General features: G+C 37.3%; 1 protein-coding gene across 2 annotated transcripts in view; it reads right to left on the bottom strand.

Annotated features, from left to right (window-relative positions):
- FZD3 (frizzled class receptor 3) overlaps window positions 1-25,513 on the bottom strand; it is an 80,139-nt gene that overhangs the window by 44,922 nt on the left and 9,704 nt on the right. For both annotated transcript variants that reach the window (XM_002818953.6, XM_054561387.2), the window contains exons 4-5: window positions 8,400-8,596; window positions 1,045-2,062 (exon numbers count right to left, since the gene is read on the bottom strand). In XM_002818953.6, the coding sequence (XP_002818999.1) occupies window positions 1,045-2,062; window positions 8,400-8,596 (1,215 nt within the window). The remainder of the gene's footprint in view (window positions 1-1,044; window positions 2,063-8,399; window positions 8,597-25,513) is intronic.

The following is a 25,513-nucleotide window of genomic DNA, read 5'->3' as shown; positions in this document are numbered from 1 at the left end:
TGGCTAACGCCTGTTGATACCAGCATCTGGGGAGGTCCAGGAGGGAAGATCACTTGAGGCCAGGAGTTCGAGACTAGCCTGGGCAACATAGTGAAACCCCATCTCTTAAAAAAATGAAATAAAAAATTAGCTGGGCATGGTGGTGCACACCTGTAGTCCTACCTAACTGGGAGGCTGAGGCAGGAGGATTGCTTGAGCTCCTGGAGTTTGAAGCTGCAGTGAGCTATGATCACGCCACTGCATTCTAGTAAGACTCTGTCTCTAAATAATCATCATAAATATATAAAAGAAGATAGGGTAATAGTAGGAACACAGATTCTAGAAGTACTAAAGATGAGAGAGAGAAATACTTAGCATTAACTCCTCTGATCTATTTTCCTTGACTACATTTATCTAAGACTAAATCCCAGCTGTTCATTTACTACTCAAGAGCAAGTCACTTAACATTTCAAAGCTTCAAATAAGATACTAGATGTTTAAGAACTCTAAATTACAGAGGGAATCTGAATAAATGATCTCTAAAGTTCTTTCTAGATTTGAAATTCCATAATTCTAAGACTACCAGAGGCTCTGAACTCTTTAAACTCAAAAAAAATCACAAAATATTCAGTATGCAAAGAAGAAAAATCAAGATCATTGAGTTTTTATACTTGCATCTTGTTACTTTTGCAAAACTGCTACAAATAAAACAATTTCTAACCTGAGCATCAGTAAAATTCCCATAAAAAGCACATTTTTATAAATGTTGGTAAAGTGCTTCTCCCCCATGAAACTGCACACTTCTGGAAAAAAAAAAATCACCAATAGACATACACTGCTTAAAAGCCCATAGTGTAGACTTGTTAAGTCATCTTTTAAAATGAAGATGTCTATCAAATATGTGTATTACATATTTAAACATATTTGTTATCTCACCCTTAAAATGTTAATGTACAAGTTGAAGGTTCATGACATTTCAAAAAACAGCTGATATTAACTCATTATAGTAATATGCTTTTGTTTCATTATCACATATTCTGAAATTTGTAACAAGGTTTCCCTTACCTGATATGGACATGGAATGTGATATTCTCTGCAGCGTTCTTGTATCCACGTTGTTTCCCAGATGCCCCGGTTAGCTTGCTCATAAAAGTAGCATCCAATTACCACCAAGAGTGGTACGAGATAAAGAATGCTGAAAACACCGATCCGGATCATAAACTTCACTAATTTATCTTGGTTCTCCTTTTCTAATGGAATCTCAATTCGAACTCTGTTTAGGGATATAATGCCAGCTAAGAGGAGAGAAACCCCAACTACCACATACAGGCAGAGGGGAGCAAGAACAAAATATCTCAATGCATCAACATCGTAGAGGCCAACAAAACACACGCCACTAATATTGTCACCTTCAATTTTATTCATCGCTAAAAGGATGATGGTTAGAGTTCCGGGGATGCCCCATGCACTGGCGTGAAACAGCAATGCTTTCTTCTCAATAGCTTCACTACCCCACTTTGGCACAGCTGCTAAAAACCATGTGATGGTAAGAATTACCCACCATACACTGCCAGCCATAGTAAAAAAATAGAGTATCATAAAAAGCATGGTACAGGCTTTATTATGAGATCCTTGTGTCACTGTGGAAGCCTTATATTGTGCAGGGATGGATGCATTGCAGGCTACTCGATCCTCAAGCAAAAATCCAATGAAGAAAATTAAGGATACCATCATGTAGCAGACTGCATAAAATATAATAGGCCTTTCAGGATAACGGAATCTTGTGACATCAATCAAAAAAGTTAAAAAAGTAAACAATGTGGCTGAGAGGCAAATGATTGAAATCAATCCTATGAAATAGCGAGCAAATGACAGTTCTTCTCTTCTGAAGTACATATTTGGACAAGGAGGTGAACAATCACGCACGTGCAGAAAAGAATAACCCAGATCAGGATCAATTTTTAACTCTCGGGGACACCAAAAACCATAGTCTCTCTGCACTGCCACTGGGGCTCCTTCAGTTGGTTCTCCAGCTAAATTCAGATCCACAAGTCGAGGATACGGCTCATCACAATCTGGGAACCTAAAAAACAAAACAAGATGAGAACTATTTTTACTTATGGGGAAATCTATCATGATCTAACAATTTGGATTTCCAAATCTGGCACTCACAACCTTATTTATTCCTGGAAAGCAAATGTAATATGTAGAAATAAAGTAAATGGTGATATCTTGTTTGTGGTCCATACAACTAGATTTTCGACAGTTGAGCAAAAAATACTAGTTGTATGTCTTGAAAAAGTATGATAGCCTCAAGACAAAGAAAACAAGGTTGTGTTGCAGACATTTATGCAACTAAGGAGACCGTTGTCATGAATTCCCTTCATTGTTAATTTTTTTTGCCAATATCTGTTTCTAAGACTTTAGACTCCCAGTAACTAGCTGTTTACTGTTTTATATGCATCAAATAGTTTCTAAGAAACTATCATTAAGTTTGCCAAACACATACATAACTTTATGCTGTAGCTGATTAATATCTTCAAATCTTTCAAATTTTCTAATACAAACCATTTTCTTCACAGAGAATTATAAAGCCAAATGACAGAATGTATTGCATTCAAGTATTTACTGGAACCCTGCAATATGCTAGGAGTTAAAAATATAAAAATACAGATCTCTATCCTTGAATCCAGAAGGAGACACATACTTATAAACACAACATACACAAAATACAGTAGTGTGACACTCTGCTAGCAATTAAAATCTATATAAGGCACAAAAATGTTAATGATAAAGAGAGATTAGTTACATAAGGGGAAGGAATTATGAAAGACTTCACAGTCCCCCAATACAGGATTTTAAATCAGTATTAGCAGTAAGCCAATCAGCATTCTAGTAAGCAAATATAAGCATAGGCATAGATGTTTGAACAGGGTGTGTTTGTTATTGCTGGAATATAAAGTATGCATGACTTGTGGCAGGAGATGAGACTGGAGAGGTAAGCACATTGCAGAAATGTGTGTGTGAGTGTGTGTGTGTGTGTGTGTGTGTGTGTGTGTATAAACATTAACATAAAATTTAAAACCATGCAAACACTACAATTTTCCTATGTTACCCAATACTAATATATCTATGGATATATTTGTATATCTAACTGCCAACTCAACATATACACTTAGATATCTAATAGGCACCTCAATCTTCAACCCTTCTGAAAGCAAATTCTTGACTTCCACTCCTCAGGTTTCCCCATCTCCATAAATGGTTATTCTATACTTCTAGCTGCTCAGGCCAAAAACCTTGGGGTTATCCTTGATGTCCCTTATCTTTCATATACACATCACAATCTACCAGCATTTCCTGTGATTCTACTTTGTAATATATCAAGAAACCGACCTCTTCTCATTTCCTCCCCTGCTGGTGCCCGGTCTGAGCCATAAATATTTCTTCCCTGGACTTCTAGAGGGGCCTCCAATTGATCTCCATTTCCACACAGCAGCCAAAGTACTCCTTTAAAGATATGCTGCTCCTGTGTTTGTGATCATGCCTCTTCTGCTTCAAACCCTCGAATGGCTTCTCATCTGAGAGTCAAATCCAAATTCCTTACCAGAGCTACAAAGACCCTCAGCCCCAGTACTTTTCTGATCTTATTTCCTTCCATTCTCCCTCACTCGCTTGGCTCCAACCACTTTGGTCTCCTGTTATTCCGTGAGTTTAGGAAGCGTGGTTCCACTTCAGAGTCTCTGTACTTGCTGCTCTGTTTCCTCTGCCTAGCCCGCTGTGCCCCCAGATATCATCATTTGTCTTCTCACTTCATTCAAGTCCCTGGTGCAAAGCCTCCTTATCAAAAAGGCCTTCTCCAAAGACTCTATAGAAAATAGAATCCCTCTGCTCTCCTATATTGTATCCCTATCACCTACCACATTTGTTCTTATTAGCATTCATTTTCATCTGACATTGTCTCTATTTATTTACTACCACCATTAGAATTTTCACTCCATAAGAACAGGATCTCTGTTTTGCTCACTGCTCATCTTCGGCATCTAGAATAGTGCCTAGCACACCAAAGACATTCAACTGACGTGTGTTGAACTAATGAATGTTGAGTGAATATATTCATATAAGCCTAACCCAAGTAATCAGAAAGGTAACCAGGAGCAGTGTAAAAGACAGACTTGAGCGGGGCAAAAATGGAGGCAGGGATACCAGATGTGCCAAAATGAAAGTCAAATAAGGCAGTGAGAATGAGACAGATACAAAATTAGTTAGGTGAAAGCAACAGAATGCATAACTTGAATGTGGGAGTTAAGATCAATGAAGTAGGAACAGAAGATACTTCCAGGGAATAAAAAAGTGAGCCAAGAAGTAAAATCAATTTTACATATGCCAAAATTGAGGTCGTGGAGACAAACTGAGGCCAGGATTTCCAATGGCTACTGGATATAGGTTAGGATTTTCAACAGCTGCTAGATATATGCAGGTTTTGAGCTTTGCAGAGAGAGGCTACAGACTCAGGTTTAGGAGTCATCGGCATATAAATAAGAGTGAAAATAGGTGAGATGAGATTATCCAGGGAGGGCTGTGGAGAACAGGAACTGAACTCTGGGAAGCACCATTATTCAAGGGGCAGAAAAAAGGAGGATCCAAGAAGGAAATTGAGAAGGAACAGTCTGAGAAATAACAGATCACAATAGTTCTCTTACATGATGGACTGAATCATTTTCAGGAAAGGACAGGCTGAGCTTGAAGGAAATAAAGGTGAGATACAAGTTTAAAGTAAGTGATACAGATTTGGCACAAGTGCTGAGGAAAATGAACAGAAATTTTTCTGACCAAGACAAGTGGTTACAAATAGAAAATACAACTGCTGTAATTTCAGAATCATTAAATATATAGCATAATCAATTTGTAAGAAATTAATCAGTCTACTTGGAGGTCTAAATAAGTACAGTAGGAGGGATGAGATGAAACTGCTATCAGACACGTTATTTCAAGTGATAGACAACAACATTTAAGCTAAATAAAGAAACAAATGAGATCAGGAAGGGTCTATTTAGGATAAAAAGATAAAAATTCTGGGGGTGTCCATGAATTTTTAGAATAGGTGCTGTCTTAGCCCATTTTGTGCTGCTATGACAGAATACTTGAGACTGGGTAATTTATAAAAACCAGGGATTTATTTCTTACAGCTCTAGAGGCTGGGAAGTCCAAGTCAAGAGGGCCTGCATCTGGGAAGGAGGTGCCTCCTTGGTGCATCAACCCATGGCAAAAGGGAGAGAGAGCATGCGGGGCCAGGGAGGAAAAGGGGCCAAACTCATCCTTTTATCAGGAACCCACTCCCGCAATAACTAATGCCCCCCTGAGATAATGGCATTAATCTATTCATGAGGGCAGAGTCCTCATGATCTCTTAAAGGTCTCACCTCTCAACACTGCTGCACTGAGAATTAAGTTTCCAATACATGAACTTTGGGGGACATGAATATTCATGAAACAATCCCCACTGCAGTGGTATTCAGAGGCAGAGCCTGGCCAAGTGCAGTGGCTTAGTTTGTAATCCCAGCACTTTAGGAGGCCAAGGCGGGAGGAGTGCTTAAGGCCAGGAGTTTGTGACCTCCCTGGGCAACAAAGCAAGAGCCCATCTCTACAAATTTTTTTTTTTTTTAATTAGCTGGACATGATGACACGCCCATGTAATTCCAGCTACTTGGGAGGCTGAGGCAGGAGGACTGATTGAGCCCAGGAGTTTGAGGCTGTAGTGAGCTATGACTGTGCCCCTGCACTCCAGCCTGGGCAATACAGTGAGATCCTATCTCCAAAAGGGAAAAACGAAGTGAGGTCTTTGGGACAATTAAAGGATTAATGTCCCTATAAAAGAGGCTGCAGAGTGAGCTTACCCCTCTTGCTATCCTGCCACATGGGGATACCGTATTCCTACCCACTGGAGGATGCAGCAACAAGGTGCCATGTTGGAAGCAGAAAGCAGCCCTCACTAGAAACACAACCTGCCTGTGCCTTGATCTTAGACTCTCCAGCCTCCAAACCGTGACAAATAAATTTCTATTATTTATAATTTACCCAGTCTGTGGTATTTTGTTGTAGCAGCACAAATGAACCAAGGCAACCAGTATAGTAGGCACAAAAGTATGAGAGCTATGAAAGGATAAAAAGGTTGCTATGAAAGTTCCCTTTGAGGCTGGGCGCGGTGGCTCACGCCTGTAATCCCAGCACTTTGGGAGGCTGAGGCGGGCGGACCACTTAAAGTCAGGCGTTCGAGACCAGCCTGGCCAAAGTGGTGAAACCCCGTCTCTACCAAAAATGCAAAAATTAGCTGGATGTGGTGGTGGGCACCTGTAAACCCAGCTACTCAGGAGACTGAGGTAGGAGAATTGCTTGAACCCAGGAGGTGGAGGTTGCAGTGAGCCGAGTCACGCCACTGCACTCCAGCCTGAGTGACAGAACGAGACTCTGTCTCAAAAAAAAAGAAAAGAAAAGAAAAGAAAGTTTCCTTTTTCAGAATTTAAGATTTCAAATTTAGGCAATCCTAGGGTATAATGAGGACATAAAATAGGTTTAATCCTATCAAAACAAATTAAAAAAATAAATATGCTTATATATAAGCTATTAAAATAAAAAGACACCTAAACAATAGGCATTAAATACAAGAAGCATAAAACAAGAGTTCCTGTCCAGGCAATTCATAATTGTTTTACACCAATTTATAGACTTCTAAAAGAGAGACTAGAAACACTTCCAGGTGTCTGGAGACAGAAGACATGAATGGTTAGATGGGGCTAAACAAAAGGGCAGGTAAAATAGGTGAGAAATAGACAAATATGAGAAAGCAGAACATCAATAAATTGACTACAAGAAACAAATACAGTAGTCCTCATTTAAAATTGTAGATCAGTTCTTGTAAACTGTGACTTCAAGCAAGAAACCATACAGCAGGTCCTTAAATAACACTGTTTTTTTTTCAATGTTATTTTGTTATAATGTTTGTAAGAAAACAAATTGGTATCCATGAGGCTAAGGCAGGAGAATTGCTTGAACCCGGGAGGTGAAGGCTGCAGTGAGCCAAGATCATGCCACTGCACTCCAGCCTGGGGGACAGAGTGAGATTCCACCTCAAAAAAAAAAAAAAAAAGAGAGAGAAGAGAAAAGAAAACAAATTGGTTTCATTAAATGTCACTGTGCTTAAAGTCACATATTCTGAGAACCTATCAACAACGTTAAGTTAGGACTTACTGTACAGGATTTATTATTTCTTAAGTTTCTCCATCTGTCAAGTAAGAGTAACAACATCTGCTTTACTCGCCTCCAAGAGCTATTGCCAGGTAACAAACAAAATTATTTTTAAATATGAAGGAGAAAAGAATGTTGCTTATAATAACAAAAACCTGGAAACAACTTGAATGACCATCAGTAGAAGGCTAAATAACTGCAGGATATTAACACAATTGGCCACTATACGGCAATTAAAAGGAATGTACCAGACCTACAGGTTACAGGTACAAACATAGATAGATACATACACAAAAACTGTATTGTTTATGGATATGCATATATGTAGTACGAGTATATAAGCAAACGTGGGAATGATTTTAAAACAAATTCAACATAAAGATTATCTCACTCCTGGCAGGGAAAGAAGATAATAAGCTCAAGATGGATAACAAGGAAAAACCTTCAATTCTACCTGTATTGTTTTATTTCTTAAAAAAAATCTGAAGCCAATATTACAAACTGTTAAGATTGGGCAAATCTAGATAATAATAGATACACAACTATTCACCTTATTCTTTATCCTTGAAATATTTCAGAATACAAATAGGTAAAACATTATTACATAATAAATATGGTACATTATTAATAATAATGCTCACTCAAATGAAACTTTAAGAATGTCTAATAAATCTCAAAACTTTAAGACATGCTTATAGTCGATATACTGCATGTAATTTGAAAAGTATTTGACATTTTCTGGATTTGGTATGTTAATACTTGACAGAAAAAAAGAGCTGACAGAACTATCCTACAAATCTATATTTAAATCATAAAGGTATTTAAGCCCCCGCAATGATGAGGTAATAAATGGTTTTCTTCTCCGTATAATTTTTCACAAATAGCACTATTTTCATAATCAGAAAAAAATGTTTTAAAGGGGGAAAAAATCAACTGTCTTGATTATGTAATTCTTAAGTCTTTTAAAAACTTCTTCACAGAAATGTTTTCTTTTTCATTTAGTGCTTCCAAATTTCTAAGCAAATAAACAATTGTGAAGCCATAAAACTGTTCAAAATTAATGACTAATATGTACACTTCAAAAAAAGTTTTTTAAAACAGATGGAAAAGACGACAAGTAATTTTAAACATATTGCAACATAAGAAATGATCCATGAAAATCTACGATTTTCGCACCTACTGCATTCCATATCTTCAGGCCAAGGAACACCAAACATCTCCATGAGCTTCGAACACTCACTGTAAGCCCGCTGACACAGCCTACGACAGGGAAGTGTGACACGTCCATATTCCATACAAATAGGAGCATAGAGTGCACAAAGAAAAGGCCGGAAATCCCGAGAACAATCCAGATTCACCATAGGATGGAATGGCTAGGGAAAAGTTAAAATTGAATAATTAGTTAAAGAGCTGTATAAAAGTTAAAGCTTTCTATAATACTGCAACATTCTCTTTTTCATTATAAGAAAATTCTGAGGGTTATTAAAATTTTCTGAAGGGGAGTTTTTGTTTTTTTAAACGAAACTGTCCTAGCCCTACCCTTGAAGATCCTAATCTAGCTAAATGTGAGGTGTATCCCAGAATCTATAAGTATATTTTAGGTATTACAGGTGATATTGATGAAGAAGCAGGGTTGAGAACCACTGACAACATCCATTTTACAAAGAATAAATCCACAAAAGACATGCACCAAATGTTCAAAAGTGTGACTAGATTGGTGATGGGATTACAAGAAAATTTTCGTTTTCTTCCTTTAAGTATTTCTTTCTTTCTTCCTTTTTTTTTTTTTTTTTTTTGAGATGGAGTCTCACTCTGTCGCCCAGGCTGGAGTGCAGTGGTATGATCTCGGCTCACTGCAACCTCCGCCTCCCAAGTTCAAGCAATTCTCCTGCCTCAGCCTCCCGAGTAGCTGCAATTATAGGCATGCACCACCATGCCCAGATAATATTTGTGTTTTCAGTAGAGATGGGTTTCCCCATGTTGGCCAGGCTGCTCTCAAACTCCCGACCTCAAGTGATCCGCCTGCCTCAGCCTCCCAAAGTGCTGGGATTACAGGTGTGAGCCACCACACCTGGCCTCCTTTAAGTATTTCAATTTCTAAATCTTCTTCAATTAACAATTGTCAACAGGAGGGAGGACAACAAGTAATAGGAGAAAAACTGGGAGAAGGAGAGGAAGGTAAATAGTAATATAGTAGTAATTTAGGCATTGAGGGCGGGGCAAGGTCTCTCACTTTGGGCTCAAATTTTCTTGTTTTTTTTTTTTTAAAGACAGGGTCTTGCTCTGTCACCCAGACCAGAGTACAGTGACAGGATCTCGGCTCACTGCAACCTCTGCCTCCTAGGCTCAAGCAATCCTCCCACCTCAGCCTCCTGAGTAGCTGGGACTACAGGCACGCACCACCACACAGGGTTAATTTTTGTATTTTTTGTAAAGACAGGGTCTCGCCATGTTGCCCAGGCTGGTCTCAAACTCTTGGGCTCAAGCGATCTGTCCACCTCAGCCTTCCAAAGTGCTGGGATTACAGGCATGAGCCACCATGCCTTTTTCACATTTTAAACAGAATTTTTTATACTGTGAAATCACATGATGTAAACAAAGCTAATGCTGTAAGCTAGTATTAAGGAAAAAAAATAGCAGCCCCAAACATAAAACCAAAATAAAATAATCATTTCAACCACAGGAACAGATAAAATATCCCAAGGATGTGCATCTGGGCTTTTGACTATGGAATATTTTTTGCATTTATTTATATAATAGTTTGAGTCACTGCTGATTTTGAAGTGGTTAGAGATATTCTTACCACCAGGCCTTTCAAATGTGGATGAATCAATTTGTTTCTGCACTGATGTATATTATTTTCCAGAGCCTCCTATACATAATACAATTAGAAAATCAAGAGTCACTTAAAGAAACTGACGTCAAAGAACTATAAAATGAATATAATAACTGACATATAACAATAAACTATCTATGACTTTCACTTCTAAGAAAGAGTACTCTGTATTAGACCAATGTTTCCATCAAGAATGACTTAAAAAGAAAAAAAAAGTTTTAAGTTATCTATTTAAAGCCACTGGAGAACTGCTAAAGAACTTTAAAGGGAATAAGAATTCAAAGAGCAGGAAAGCACAAACAGGTAGCCTGATACGTACAGCCACTTTTCAAAGGTGGTATTTGTTGAACTGGGCGTAAGACAAGAGGCTAGGAATCAAGCTTTGCCTAGGCTGTGCTGGAGAAACTGAGAAACCAGCAGAGCTGTAGGTGGTCTTGTGAGGCTATAGAGACAAAATGGGAAACTAAAGAAACAAGATCTACATGAGAAGAAGTGGGAAGGACTGAGCCTAACACAGAGCCAGTTTTCCCTGTGTGTATCTGAAAATTCTAAAGCTACACAGGGAAGGAAGCTAAGAAGCTAAGCAGAAAGAGAACAGAGTAGAGATTTTGGCAGTCTTATCAGTCTAAAGAGACATGAATTACAGTTCAACCTCTGCACAGCATCTCAACATACCAGACTTCCTGCTGAGAAGTCCTGAATGACTACACCCTAGTAGCAGAGACAAATCAGAGGGAGAGACCTACCAACATTGCAATGCAGCCTCTACTCAGCTCAGTTACTGACTGAATTAAAGTGATCTGCTGGCTAGACGCAATGGCTCACGGCTGTAATCTCAGCACTTTGAGAGGCCAAGGCAGGAGGATCACCTGAGCTCAGGAATTTGAGACCAGCCTGGGCAAAACAGCAAGACTATCTCTAGTTAAAAAAAAAAAAAAAAAAAAAAGCCAGGCATGGTGGCATATGCCTGTAGTCCCAGCTACTTGGGAGGCACAGGCAGGAGGATCACTTGAGCCCAGGAGTTCGAGGCTGTAGTAAGCTATGATCAAAGCTGCAGTGAGCTATGATCACATCACTACATTCAGCCTGGGAGACAGAGTGAGACCCTGTCTCTAAAATAAATAAATAAATAAAAATAAAGTGCTAATTGCATTTATGTGCTAAGCAGGTAAGAGGATTAATCTTTTATATAGCAACATAACGTATCTGGAACCTCACTAATATTTTATAATGTCTAGCACTTAGTAAAAAATTACTGGGCATCCCAAGAGACAGGGTGATAAAACTGAAAACCAAAAAATAAAAAATAAAAAAATGTGGTGATCCAGCTATTAAACAGACAAGACTGTATATAACTATGACTAATATCTTCAATAAAAGATTAACAATTCATCAGAAAATTAGAATTTATTACAAGAATCAAATTAAAATTCTATAATTGAAATATATAATTACTGAAATTAAGAACTTATTAGAGATATCAGAAAATAGGACTGGCAAAACAGAAAACAAGGCAATAGAAAATATTCAAACAGAAAGAAGGTCACAGACCAAAACATATGGAAAAGAGGGTAAGAAACATGTAAAACACACAAAAAAGATCTAACACATGTAAATGCAATCTCAAAAGGACAGATCAGTAAGAATGGGGCAGAGGCAATATACACAAGGATGATGGCTAAGGATTTTCCAAAACTGATTAAAGACAACTACTTACAGATTTGAGAAGTTCTGCAAACCGCAAGAAGGATAAATACAAGAAAACCTCAGCTAGGCGTATCTTATTTAAACGGTTGAAAACCAAAGAAAAATATGTTAAGAGCAGTCAGTGGAAAAAAGACATATTACCTTCAAGGAAGCGACAGTAAGTTTCAGAGTTGACTTCAGAAAACCAGATAACAATGGAATGGCTTATTTAAAAAGCTGAGTGAAAATAACTGCAAACTTATAATCTCTAGCCAGTAAAAATATTATTTACAAATGAAGGCAAATACACTTTTAGACAGACAAAAACAGAAAAATTAGCCATCAGCAAACTGCACTAAAAGAAATGCTTGAAAGTTCTTTAGACAGAAGGGAAATGATCTAAGATGAAAATTAAAAATGAATAGCAACAAAAGGGATGACTGTGGGAAAATATAAATGAATACTCTGTGCCAACAAAAATAATATCATCTTAAAATACACGTAAAATTAACATGCATTATAGTAAAGTGGAAAAGGTGGACGGTCAGAAGGGCATTAATGGGGGAACGGTTGAAGTAATTATTTCTATTAGAATATTATAAGTCAAAAGTACATATCATAATTTTTAGGGTAAACAATAAAAGAATGCACAACTAACAAAGTAATAGAGAGGGAAACAAACGATAAAAAGAAGGCAAGATAAGAGAGAAAAAAAAGAATGCAAAATAGTTTGAACAAATTAAAATCAAATAATAAGACTGTAGATATAAACCCAAGTAGATCAATGAAAATTTTAAAAACCACCAACAGAAAAGAAAATTATAAAAAATTATTCCATTTATAAGAGCATCAAAAATAATAAATACTTAGGAATAAATTTATCCAATGTCATGTAAGTCAGAAAACTATAAAATATTGTTGATGGAAACTGAAGACCTAAATAAACAGAAAGACATCCTGTGTTCATGGTTTGGAAGATAATGTTGTTCAGATGGCAATACTCCCAAAAGAGACCTACAGATTCAGTGTAATCCCTTCAAAAATCCCAACGGCCTTCTGTTGTTGCAGAAATGGAAAAGCTGGTCCTAAAATTCATATGGAATTACAAGAGACTCTGAATAGCCAAAACAATCTTGAAAAAGAACCAACTGGAGTACTCATATTTTCCAATTTCAAAACTTATCACAAAGCTATTATAGGAATCAAAAGTGTCTACTAGATAAGGATAGACATATAGCTTAATGGGATAGAATTAGGAGTCCAGAATTAAACCGTCACATGTATGGCCAATTCATTTTCAACAAAGATGCCAAGACTGTTCAATGGGAAAAAAGTCTCTTCAACAAAAGATACTGAACGAGAGAGAATCCATATGCAAAAGCATAACGTTAGACTCTTACCTTACCTTATACACAAAAATCAACTCAAAATTTATCAAAGGCCTAAGTATAAAAGCATAATCTACGAAACTCATAGAAGAAAACACAGGGGCAAATCTCCATGGCCTTGGATTTAGCAGTGGTTTCTTAGATATGAAACCAAAGGCACAAGTTGAAAAGAAAAAAATTGGCAACCTGGACTTCAACAAAAATAAAAGCTTTTGTGTATGGAAGGACCCTATCAGGAGAGTGAACGGACAACCAACAAAATGGAAGAAAATATTTGATGTTCAAGCCTCTCTAAAATAATAATTGGTTTCAGCTGATGTCAGAGAAGGCCATCTCCCAACAGATAAGAAAAACCTGAAATTGGTGATCAGCAGCTTCCCGATAAGATCTCAGGAGCTGAGGGAGTGGGCTCAAACATGCTAAGAGGCAAAACAGCAGCATTTTACTGGTGTATGACCTTCCTCTAGGAAGGCTAGACTGGTAAGGGAAGAATGCATCAAGTGAGCATGCATACAACTCCGGTAAACACACTGTACATGCAGCCCCTTCCCAAGTGCTAGCAGGCTACTGCGCATGCGGACAGCCCACCCCAAGGGAAGACTCAGGGGAGAAGACCCGGAAGTATGCCAACATATAAAACCATAAGTCAAATCAAACCGTGCACTTGATCTCTCAAGTCACCCGCTTGGCCTTCTTCCAAGTGTACTTTACTTCCTTTCGTTCCTGCCCTAAAGCTTTTTACTGAACTTTCACTCCTGCTCTAAAACTTGCCTCAGTCTCCCACTCTGCCTTACGTCCCTCAGTTGAATTCTTCTGAGGAGACAAGAACTGAGGTTGCTGCAGACCCGTATGGATTCACTGCCACTGGTAACATACTTTGGTGCTTTGTGACTTGGATACATTCCAATGCTAACACAAGCACTGTTCAAAATGCCTTACACATATTATCTCATTTAACCTTCACAACAATCCTATAAGGTAAGTACTACTATTATGAACTCATTTTACAATACATGTGAAGAAAATGAGATATAGAAAACTAAGTAACTTATCCAACATCACACAACTACAAAGATAGACCCAGGATTAAGGCAAATCTTGGCATTCTTATCCAGAGCCCTTGCATTTAACAAATTTGTTGTACTTAAATCTCTCTAAGCTTCAGTTTCCTCTTCTGTAAAATGGTCTTAATAACCCATAAGTAAAAAGATAAAGTTAGCATACAGAACACAATTAATAAATGATAGCTTGAAAGGGATTGGGGAATAGGTGCAAGTTAATAGAGCTGTAGCAGGCCTACTTGGTGGGCATAAGGAGGAACCCTGCTAAATTCTCTGTTCTCAACTGCCAAGTGAGACAGTTTTTAAAACAGGAATGAAGTTTTTAAAAAGCAAAACAAAACACAGATGAATCTCAAAATCATTATACTGAGTGAAAGAAACCAGACATAAAGAAGTAGATATGGCATGATTCTATTTATACAAAACTCTAGAAAATGGAAACTAATCCATAATGAAAGAAAGCAGATCCGTGTTGCTTGAAGCAGGCAGTAGAGAGCGGGGTGACTACAAAGCAGCACAAGAAAGCTTTTCAGGTGATGGAAATGCTCTGTGTCTTGACTGTGGTGATGGTTTCACAGGATCTGTCAAAACTCATCAAACTGAATGCTTTACATGAGGGCAGTTTACTGTACTCACATTATATCTCAATAAAGCTGGTACATAAAAACAAATACAAATATTAATATTTTTCAAATAAGCAAATTGCCCTGATTTCTTTTTAACCTTAACAATTTTTGACCTCAGCAAAATCAAAATTAAATGAGGTAGCCTGAACACTAAAAATCTGAGAACAAATGTATAACATAAGAAATACTATGAAAGCTCTATGAAGTATAGAAAAGGAACTTTAGCTAACTGAATTATAAAGGTTCTTATTGAGTACTTCCCTAAACCATAATACTTTTGTTCACTAAATCAAGACCAGGGTATAGGAAGTTTACAACTGGAAAGTAACTTTCTAAAATTAAATTTCTGGTTTCTACAACAAAGGTGCACTACAGGGAACCTTCCATTCTTTGTTCAAATTCAAATCAACCAAGCCTTTGTGCCACCATTCTCTTTCTTCTTTCAAATTTCCATTCCTGTTACCATAGGAACCTGCTAGCTGACAAGCCTTCAAGCATAGCAACAGCCCAAGCTTAGCAAGGATGTGCAGAGGGGACCCAGTCAAAGGCCAAAATTTGACTCACGAGAATCAGAATTCCAACCTTTGTCACTCTACAAAGGGTCTGGTAACCATAGAAACTGTACCCTATGGGGTTTGGGAGTATTATGACTAAATTCACTAAATATAAAACCAAATGTGGAATGGTCTTGAAAACTTAAAAATGGCTATTTCAGATCCCTTAGAATGAGAAATTATTCAAAAACAACTTTTTAGAATAACTGTGACAAAAATGACACCTTTTAAAAATCCCCTTTCTGTAACAATAAAATGCCTAATGAGAAAAGGTCCAAACTTTAAGAATTATTTTGTATTAAAAAAAAAAAAACCAAAAAACTCTAGGTTTGTAAAAACGTCTTTAATCCCATAGATTTATTTTCCTGTTCAAATCTTAATTTTTTAAAATGTTCTGTGATAGCATATTAAATACCTTCCAATACTTTTTCCGTGAGTTTTTTACAGAAATTTCTCATTATCACAGAGGAATATGTATTTTCATAAGTCAAAGCAGAGTTCCCAGAGAGGTCCATAAATCTGACTTTCCTATAGGAAGTAAACTTTTAATATTTCCAATATCATGGACAGTTCTGAATTAAGTCTCAAAAGATAAAGCTTTACAAACCAAATTCCAACGTATTTAATAATTTAAGACAAGTAAATCACTTTATAGTGATCTGTCACACAAGAAAATCAATTAAAAATTTCAGAAGCTGCTATTTTTTTGTCCTAAAGTCTGAAATGACTAAATGCAATTATCTACTACTTGTATTTAGACGTTTAATTCCTGGCTGGTTTCTCCTCACACCAGGCTTCTTAGGCCACTTTGCTAGATGTTTGTTTAGGGAAAACCACCTTATTAATATTAATCTCAACAAAAAATAATAAAGAAAGTAAATTTTTGATAATGCATGTATTCTAAAGATTAACACCATGAATTCTATAAACGTAATAAAAGAAGTTTCATTTTCTAAAAAGCCTATCCATAAAATGTTAATAATTATTGTTATATGGGGGTACATTATACTATTCTCTTAAAATAAAAACCACAGTAAAAAAATCTGTCTTTCAAGGTTCATTTAAATACCATTTGCAATTTGAAGCCTTCCATGACTCCTTCCACATATTCTCTCTTTGAATCACCTTAGCACTTTGCTTTTTTGCGGTATTTACCAAGTTCTTCCCAATATTGTACTTATCCAATCAAAATATATTTAATAAATACTAAATCTTAGACCCTGCACCAGGAGCTGAGCAAAAAAGGACAGTTGAAATTTTTTAAAAATAAAATTTCTTTACTAGTTTTACTATTTTAAAAGCATAATGTGTTCCTTACAGAAAAAAACAGAAAATGCACATGTACCCTAGAACTTAAAGTATAAAAGTATAAAAAAAAAATGAAGAACAGAAAACACAAACTACTAATTCGGCAACAACCAATGTTGGTCCTGGTGAAAATCCCACCAGATCACTCACTCTGAATGAACATGCATATATGTTTTTCAACCAAACCAGGATGATACCATACTAATGTTTTGCTATCTACTTTACTTTATTTTTTCAACCTAACAATGGATCAAGTACAACAGAATTTTGATAAGCAAAGATGGAGAATATGCATGCAGAAGAAACATGAAAGGCCTAGAGATGAGAAAGTTGTGTTGCTTTCTTTGCTTAATTACACCACTTATAAATACAAACACATAATGTTGAAGGATTCAAGTCACTTTGACACTCTGCCCCCACCCCAAAAAAAAGAAAAAGAAAAAAAGAAAAGTAAAATACTAGTATTCAAAAGTATGTGGTAACCTTGGTACTAGAATTACCATCACCATCCCCACCAACCACAGAACTATTTATAACCCTAGGAGATTAAGAGCTTAGGTATAGCAGTAAAACCATAATCAATTACTACTGCCACCTCTAAGGGATTTAGGGTTTATAAAGTTCATGAATTAATTCAAACATTTATTTAGCAGTTACTACGTGTAAGGTTCTGTGTCGGGTACTAGACATACAAAGATGAATAAAGACAAGCTCTACTTTCAAGGGGTTAAATTCTAGTAGAAGGAATAAAAACGTCAACAATTCCAACATAATAATATACACACAAAAACAGAGGTACATATAAAACACACTGGTGAGTATGGAGAAGAGAGTCACTAATTTCTAGGCATCCCAGGTTTCACAAGGAAATAACATCCACACCAGGCCTTGAAAATTAAGATATTACCAAAGGGGATACTACAAGAGCCTTCCAGGCAGAGATGGCATTTACAGACTTGAAAGACTTAAGGAATGCTAAATAAGTAGAAGCCAATTTGTGAATGTCTATTATGCTTTGGATTTGATCCTCTAGGCAAGGACTGGCACTGTTATTTTATTTTTGATTTTTGTGAGATGGAGTCTCACTCCATTACCCAGACTGGATGGAGTACAGCGGCGCAATCTCGGCTCACTGCAACCTCTGCCTCCTAGGTTCAAGCAATTCTCCTGCCTCAGCCTACCGAGTAACTGGGACTACGGGCGCGCGATACTATGCCTGGCCTTTTTTTTTTTTTTTTTTTTTTTGAGACAGAGTCTCGCTCTGTCGTTAGGCTGGAGTGTAGTGGCGGGATCTTGGCTCACTGCAACCTCCGCCTCCCGGGTTCAAGCTATTCTCCTGCCTCAGCCTCCCAAGTAGCAGGGACTACAGGCACGCGCCACCACGCCCAGCTAATTTTTGTATTTTTAGTAGAGATGGGGTTTCACCATGTTGGCCAGGCTGGTCTTGATCTCTTGACCTCGTGATCTGCCCGCCTCGGCCTCCCAAAGTGCTGGGATTACAGGCGTAGATCCACTGTGCCCAGCCAATTTTTGTATTTTTAGTAAAGACGGGGTTTTCCCATGTTGGTCAGGCTGGTCTCAAACTCCTGACCTCAAGTGATCCGCCCACCTCAGACTCCCAAAGTGTTGGGATTACAGGCATGAGCCACCGTGCCTTGCCGGCAGTGTTATTTTATTTAATTAATTTATTTTTGAGACGGAGTCTCACTCTGTCGCCCAGGCTGGAGTGCAGTGGCATGACCTCAGCTCACTGCAACCTCTGCCTCCCGGGTTCAAGCAATTCTCCTGTCTCAGCCTCCTGAGTAGCTGGGATTACAGGTGCCCACCAACACGCCCGGCTAATTTTTGTATTTTTAGTAGAGATGGGGTTTCACCATATTGGTCAGGCTGGTCTCCAACTCCTGACCTCTGGTGATCCGCCCGCCTCGGCCTCCCAAAGTGCTCAGATTATAGGCCTGAGCCACCACGCCCCGTCCACTGTTATTTTAAAAAGCAATTTTCACATATCTCGTTTGATCCTTATAACCAATTCTATTCTAATGATGGTACATGGATATTATATTGTTACTGTCCACAGTTGATAAGCAGCAAAACTTGGGCTTGAACTGCTTTGTCTCTGAATTTCATACTCTTGCTGGTATTAAGAACCCTCATGTATCAATAATTATGAAGGTGTTTCTGTCTCTGTAAAGTAGGTGATGAAAATCACTGAGACACCATTTCCCACCTATCATACTGGTTTAAAACAAACAAACATGACAACATATTATTCTGGTAAAGGTGTGAAGAAACAGATACTCTCACACATTATTAGTGGGAATGCAAAATAGTACAACCCCTATAGAGAGGTCTGGCAATATCAAGGAAAGTAACACATACATTTATACTTCTAGGAACCTAACCCAAAAATACACTAGTCAAAATGTGAAAACACACTTGCAACATTATAACAGTAAAAGACCAGAAACACAGTTGTTTCCTGTGTCCATCAACAGGGACTGAATGAATAATACTGTATATCCAATACAATGGAGTAAAATTTAGCTATAAAAAAATAAGGATCATGTCATCATACTCATGAAGACAGCTATTATTAAAAACAAAAAACAAAAAACAAAAACAAAAACAAAACAGAAAATACCTAGTGTTAGCCAAGATGTGGAGAAATTGGAATCTTGTGTATTACTGATGGAAATGTAAAATGGTGCCACCACATGGAAAACCCTTTGACAGTTCCTCAAAAAATTAAACATGGAATTAACATATGACCCAGCAATTCCACTTCTGACTACAAACCCCAAATAATTTAAAGCAGGAACTCAGATTGTACATTTATGTTCATAGCAACACTATTCATAATACTCCAATGGTAGAAACAACCCAAGTGTCCACTGATGGATAAATGGATAAGCCAAATGTGTTATATACCGACAATGGAATACCATTCAGCCTTAAAAAAATAAGAAAATTCCAACACATGATACATTGATGAACCTTGAGGACGTTATGCTAAATAAAATAAGCCAGTTGCAAAAGGGCAAATACTGTGTGATTCCTCTTATATGAAATACGTAGAGTGGTCAACTTCAGAGGCAAAGAAAGTAAAATGGTAGTTGCCAGGGACTGGGGAGAAGAAAAAATGGGGACTGATTTGTTATTTAATGAGCGTAGATTTTCAATTTTGGAAGAAGAGAAAACTCTGGAGATGGAATTGTAATTATGTTACATAAGTGTATTATGCATATCTTACAATTTTTAAAAATTTTAAAATGAGGAATATCTATAAATGCTACTATGAAATATCCGAAATATATTAAGTGGAAAAAAAACCAATGTGGGGAAAACAAACATTATAACTGTATAAAAAAGGTGAAAGAATATAGATATATAAATATTTTATATGTGTTATATTTAAGGTTTTTAAATGGAAGGATAAAAACTTTTTTAAAATGGCTACCTTTAGGTGGAAGGAAAAAATAAGATAGAGGTGACAGAGGGATAGAAACTAGACTTCTCTGAATGTACCTTGAAGTATAATTATAAAATAAATTTAAATTAAAAAATTAAAAAGTCATTCCTCAAAATCAAAATAAAACGTATGAACCCTAACTGTGTATTGTGTTTAACCACATGAAGAAAAAACATTTCAGTGACTTAAAACACAATAATTTGATTGTACATCCTTGCTGATATACATCCCTAAAGGACAAAAAGAAGTATAAAGAAATCTTTGTCCCTAAAGGACAAAAAGAAGTATAAGGAAATCTTAAACTGCTTGCTGTAATCATTGTTAGTAAAAATATTGCTAATATTATTCTGAAACTATATAATGTATGTGTATAATAAACTTGAGGATAAGAGAGTAGAGAAACAAAAATGAATTTAAAGATGCTAAATAAAATCCATGGCCAGGCATGGTGGTTCACATCTGTAATTCCAGCACTTTGGGAGGCCAAGGCAGGTGGATCGCTTGAGAACAAAAGTTTGAGACTGGACTTGGCAACATGGTGAAACCCTGTCTCTACAAACAAACAAACAAACAAACAAAAAACCCAAAAATTAGCCAGGCATGGTGGCAAGCACCTGTAGTCCCAGCTACTCAGGAGGCTGAGGTAGGAGGATTAACTGAGCCTGGGAGATTAGGACTGCAGTGAGCCGTGATTGTGCCACTACACTACAGCCTGGGTGACAGCGCAAGTCCCTGTCTCAAAAACAAACAACAACCTGTAATATTACTTGAATTGCAAGTATCAATATAAACTCATGATGGACTTTCTCTTAAAAAAAAAAGTATTCCCTAGCTGTGTTCATGAAAAGGCCTAAAAATGACTTAGTATCACTAGGCTTAGCACCCAGATAGTGATCTCTTAAGCATCATTTCCAAATAAAAGGAACCTGCGCTTCCTAGAGAAACTGATGATTCAGGGTTTGACGTGGAATTTTATGAGGCGAGCTTGAATCACACCAGAAAGAAAAGAAACTATTAAACACCACTAGGGTGGTGTCAAAAACACTAAAGAGGGCCAGGCACAGTGGCTCATGCCTGTAATCCCAGTGCTTTGGGAAGCCAAGGCAGGAGGATAGCTTGAGGCCAAGAGTTCAAGACCAGCCTGGGCAACATAGTGAGACCTTGCCTCTACAAAAAAAAAGTTCTTTAAAATTAGCCAAGCATGATGGCATGTACCTGTAGTCCCTACTTTGGAGGCTGAGGCAGGGGGATTGTTTGAGCTTAGGAGCTTCAGGCTACAGTGAGCTATGATTGCTCCACTGCATTCCAGCCTGGGTGACAGAGCAAGACCTTGTCTCAAAAACAAAACACTCAGGAGCTACCATGTAGAGGTTCCCACTACCAAAGATGGAATATTTTGAGCCTCAATAATCACTGTGATAGATTTAAAACATCAAATATGTTAAAAAAAAAAAAAATCCTTGAGTTCACAATGAAACTTAAACCAAAAAAAAAAAACAAAAACAACCCTCACTGGTCACCTTTGATGGATGCTTGAGAATCAACTAATTATTCTAAAAACTAATAAAGGGGGAACATGCAAGCACTTATCCTATCTTTCTTATATAAACTGTACATGAAAGTAATCCAATAGTCAATGAGAAGTTTCCAAATATTCCAGCTAAGAAATGAAAAAGGGTGACAGAATTAGAATATCACCATTTTGCAAAACCCTAACAAAACTATTGGTCTAGGAAATCATCAATGGCTGCTAATATTTATAAAAAGAGTAACAACTTAATATTATGCGCTCCTGGCAGAAGTATGTTAGCTACCTATGAAGTATTCCTTCCAAAACAACAATAAAAAACCAAACTGGTGTCTAATCAAGCCTCTACAGTGCCTGTTTACAAAAATAAATGAGACAGAGACATGGTAAACAACACCACAGGGATGCAATCAGCAAAATAAAGACTATGGGAAACTCTATAAGATAAATATATTACAAGAAAAAAGGGGAACAGGAAAAGAAAACCTATAAATTAAAACATACTTAAGAGACATATCAATTGGATGCAATGTATGAACCCTGAATAGAAAAAGCCAATATGAAAAAAAATTGTGAAATATGCAAGAGTAATTTGAACATTAATTTGATACTTGACACTGATAAAGGAATAAAGGTATTGTGTTCATATATTTTGAAAGAGACCTTACTTTTCGGAGGTATATAACAAAATATTTATGGATGAAATTTTGATATTTGCAATTTGTTTCAAGGTGACCCAGAAGGGCGTGCAGTGATAATGAAACAAGACAAGCTACGAGTTGGTAATGTTTAAGGCTGGATGCTGGATACACGGCACTTCATTATATTATTCTATTTGTATATAATGGAAATTTCCATAATAAAGTTTTTTAGTAAAAAGCTCAAATTTGAGTTTGGATAACTGAGAAACTGGTTGAAACATACTCTGTTCTTAATGAACCATAAAAGATACAGGATGTTCAGGCTTTTAGGCTCTGTGTTCCTACTAGGATTATTTCACTGCCAGCTTCCCATGCTCCCATTATAAGAAAACCTTAAATCACAAAAAAATCTTTAATGAGAACAACAAAGGAAAACAGGAAATGGAGGCAAACACAAACCATCCCAGGAGTTTTTCCTCTGATTATCCTATAGAGAGGCCTACTTTCCTCTATATACGGGGTGGGGAGGAGCAAGCAATCAACCTCCCAAAGAGATTAAAGATTGCTCGTTCCACACACTAACTGAAATGAAAAAACAGGGTGACAGGCAACAAAGAAGAATGCTCTGTATTCACACAGCACTTTAACTTTTCAAAATTCTTTAACATAAATGCCACTTATCTCACTTGATCTTAACAATAACCCTATAAAATGGCAGGAGAAAAAATTTACTTCCTATTGGAAATCAACACAAAGAGGTCTCAAACCTAGTTAGTGACAGAACACAAGTCTCCTATCCCTATTCTAGTGCTTCTTCCACTAATCTGTTCCCGTCCTAGCCAATTTGGTTCAATTATTCAGTATGAGGAAAAGCCTGCCCAGATCTCTTTTATTACCACTAGAGTCGTAAATACCTGATAATAGGTGGCTCGGTAAAGACTGCTACTGACATTTGTTGATTATTGCTCCATGCTGAACAGTTCCCAAAAATTTACTTAGCAATTTGGACAGCTCAAAATGGTTTGGAAGGCTCAGAAGTGAGAATTTTTTTCCTATCAAAAGCTACTCATACACAGGGGGAAAAGAGAACATCAAGTTAACAACTTAGAAAAATGTAGCATGTGTGTTTGCATATTGATGTGCATGTTTTGGAAGGCAGAGATAAAGAAATAAACATATTAGCAAGAATCTTCTTTTCTAACTTAATGGATTGACACTTATCCATTTAAACATGTCCCAATCTCAATAAAAGTACAGAGTATGTACCCTGTGGACACAATGTAAGAACATCCAACTTGTTGATTGTGAATAAAACTTAAAATAACCCAGATTCTGCTCTTTCTCCTATTTGTGGCTAATCTAGCTTACTGCCCACATACCATTGTGTTCCAGGCACTCATTTTAACTCACAAAACTGTAAAGGAACGGACTCCAGCCAGGCGCGGTGGCTCACGCCTATAATCCAGCACTTTGGGAGGCCCAAGTGGGTGGATCGCTTCAGCCCAGGAGTTCGAGATCAGCCTGGGCAACATGGCAAAACCTTGTCTCTAAAAAAATACAAAAAAAATTAGCCAGGGGTGGCGGCACACACCTGCAGTCCCAGCTACTTGGGAGGCTGAGGCAGGAGGATCACCTGAGCCTGGGAGGTTGAGGCTGTGGTGAGCCATGACTGCACCACAGCACTGCAGTGTGGGCCACAGAGTGAGAGAATGTCTCAAAAAAAAAAAAGAAAAAAAGAAAAAAAGAAAAAAGGAATCGACTCTAGGCAGGCTTAAAGCCTGGGGCCTGCTGAAAGATGCTACACCTAGGAAACTGTCTTTGAATTCATCCAGTCTCACAGCAAACACTCAAGAATGTGCTGGGTTTCCTCCAATTACTTGTGCCTGCTAAGCTGGTTCCTGGATCAGTAGAGGGATGGAGGTGGAGAGAGTCATCAGCAGCACTGAGCAGGCTGTGTTGTCTGCTAAGTTTCCAAGTCATTTGCTATTAAAGAAACGTTACACTCTCAAACGGTGTTTGATTATTCTTTCTGTCAGTGGCATCACTGTCCTGATATGACGAACATGCAATATGCAACTATTCCCAACATTACTTCAAGTCATTACAGCCTTCTCTTAGAAACTATTACTCACTTAGGTGCTCTCCCTAGAATGTCAACGTCTGAAATTCAAACAGAGGCAACCCCATTGTCACTGAAACATCTAGACTACTTGTGTATATTTGAGAAGTCAGAGAGAGCCTATCATGCTATCACTATGAATGAATGCCCCATGAACCTACAATGAAGGATGCAAATTCACTGGAGCAAATACATGGTGTTTCTAGTACTTCCCTTTAGATGATTTAGAAATGGAATTTGGAGTAGAATTAATATTTGCGAATCACCTATTGTGTATGATGCATTGTGCTAGCTACTTCATAAATCTCTTATTTAATCCTAACAGCCCTTCAAGGTATATCATTATACTGCCTTTTCACAAATGAAGAAAACAAAGATCAGGAGTGTTAAGTAACCTGTCCAAAGTCTTAAACTTACTACATGGCAGAGCCAAAAGTTGAACCCAAGTCAGGACAAACATCTTTATGACCTGCTTCTTATTAACCTATTTGCTTCCCAAAGGAGTTATGATTTAAAATGATACCAGAAATAAAAATGTTTCTAATTCAATTTTCTGTGAGAAATTGATAGCTTTAATACATAGCAAGACTATCATGCCTGGAACCAACTTACTGTATTAAACCAATACCCATTTTTATATATCCTAATCTGATAGCCTATACCAAATCTCTCTCTTCAACCACTTAGACCTCGTGTACTCAGAGGAAAAGCAAAAAATGTTTTGTTCAACCTCTACAGCATTTTCAAATATTTGGAATATGTAAGATGCCCTCATTTCAAAATCTATGAATAATAATCTTACAAATTTTCTCAGACTTAGGTTAGTCTCCCTCAAAATGACCAACTTTTCAGTTTTATTATAAAATGAAGAATTCCAAAACATGTAGGCTTCCATTTGCTGAAAGCGCTATGGAAATAGGCTGAAGACTAATGTATCAAACATTCCCTCTAAATTATATTATGTAGCCACGTTAATATGAGAACATGAATTAACGGTAAAGGCTATCACTTATAGAGTACTTACTATGTGCCAAGTACTATACATGGATTTTCACTTTGTACCTCACAGAAGTC

The sequence above is a fragment of the Pongo abelii genome, chromosome 7 (genome assembly GCF_028885655.2).
Source record: "Pongo abelii isolate AG06213 chromosome 7, NHGRI_mPonAbe1-v2.0_pri, whole genome shotgun sequence".
NCBI lineage: Eukaryota > Metazoa > Chordata > Mammalia > Primates > Hominidae > Pongo > Pongo abelii.
Note: the sequence above shows the minus strand (reverse complement) of the source record. Positions and strands in the feature narration are given on the sequence as shown.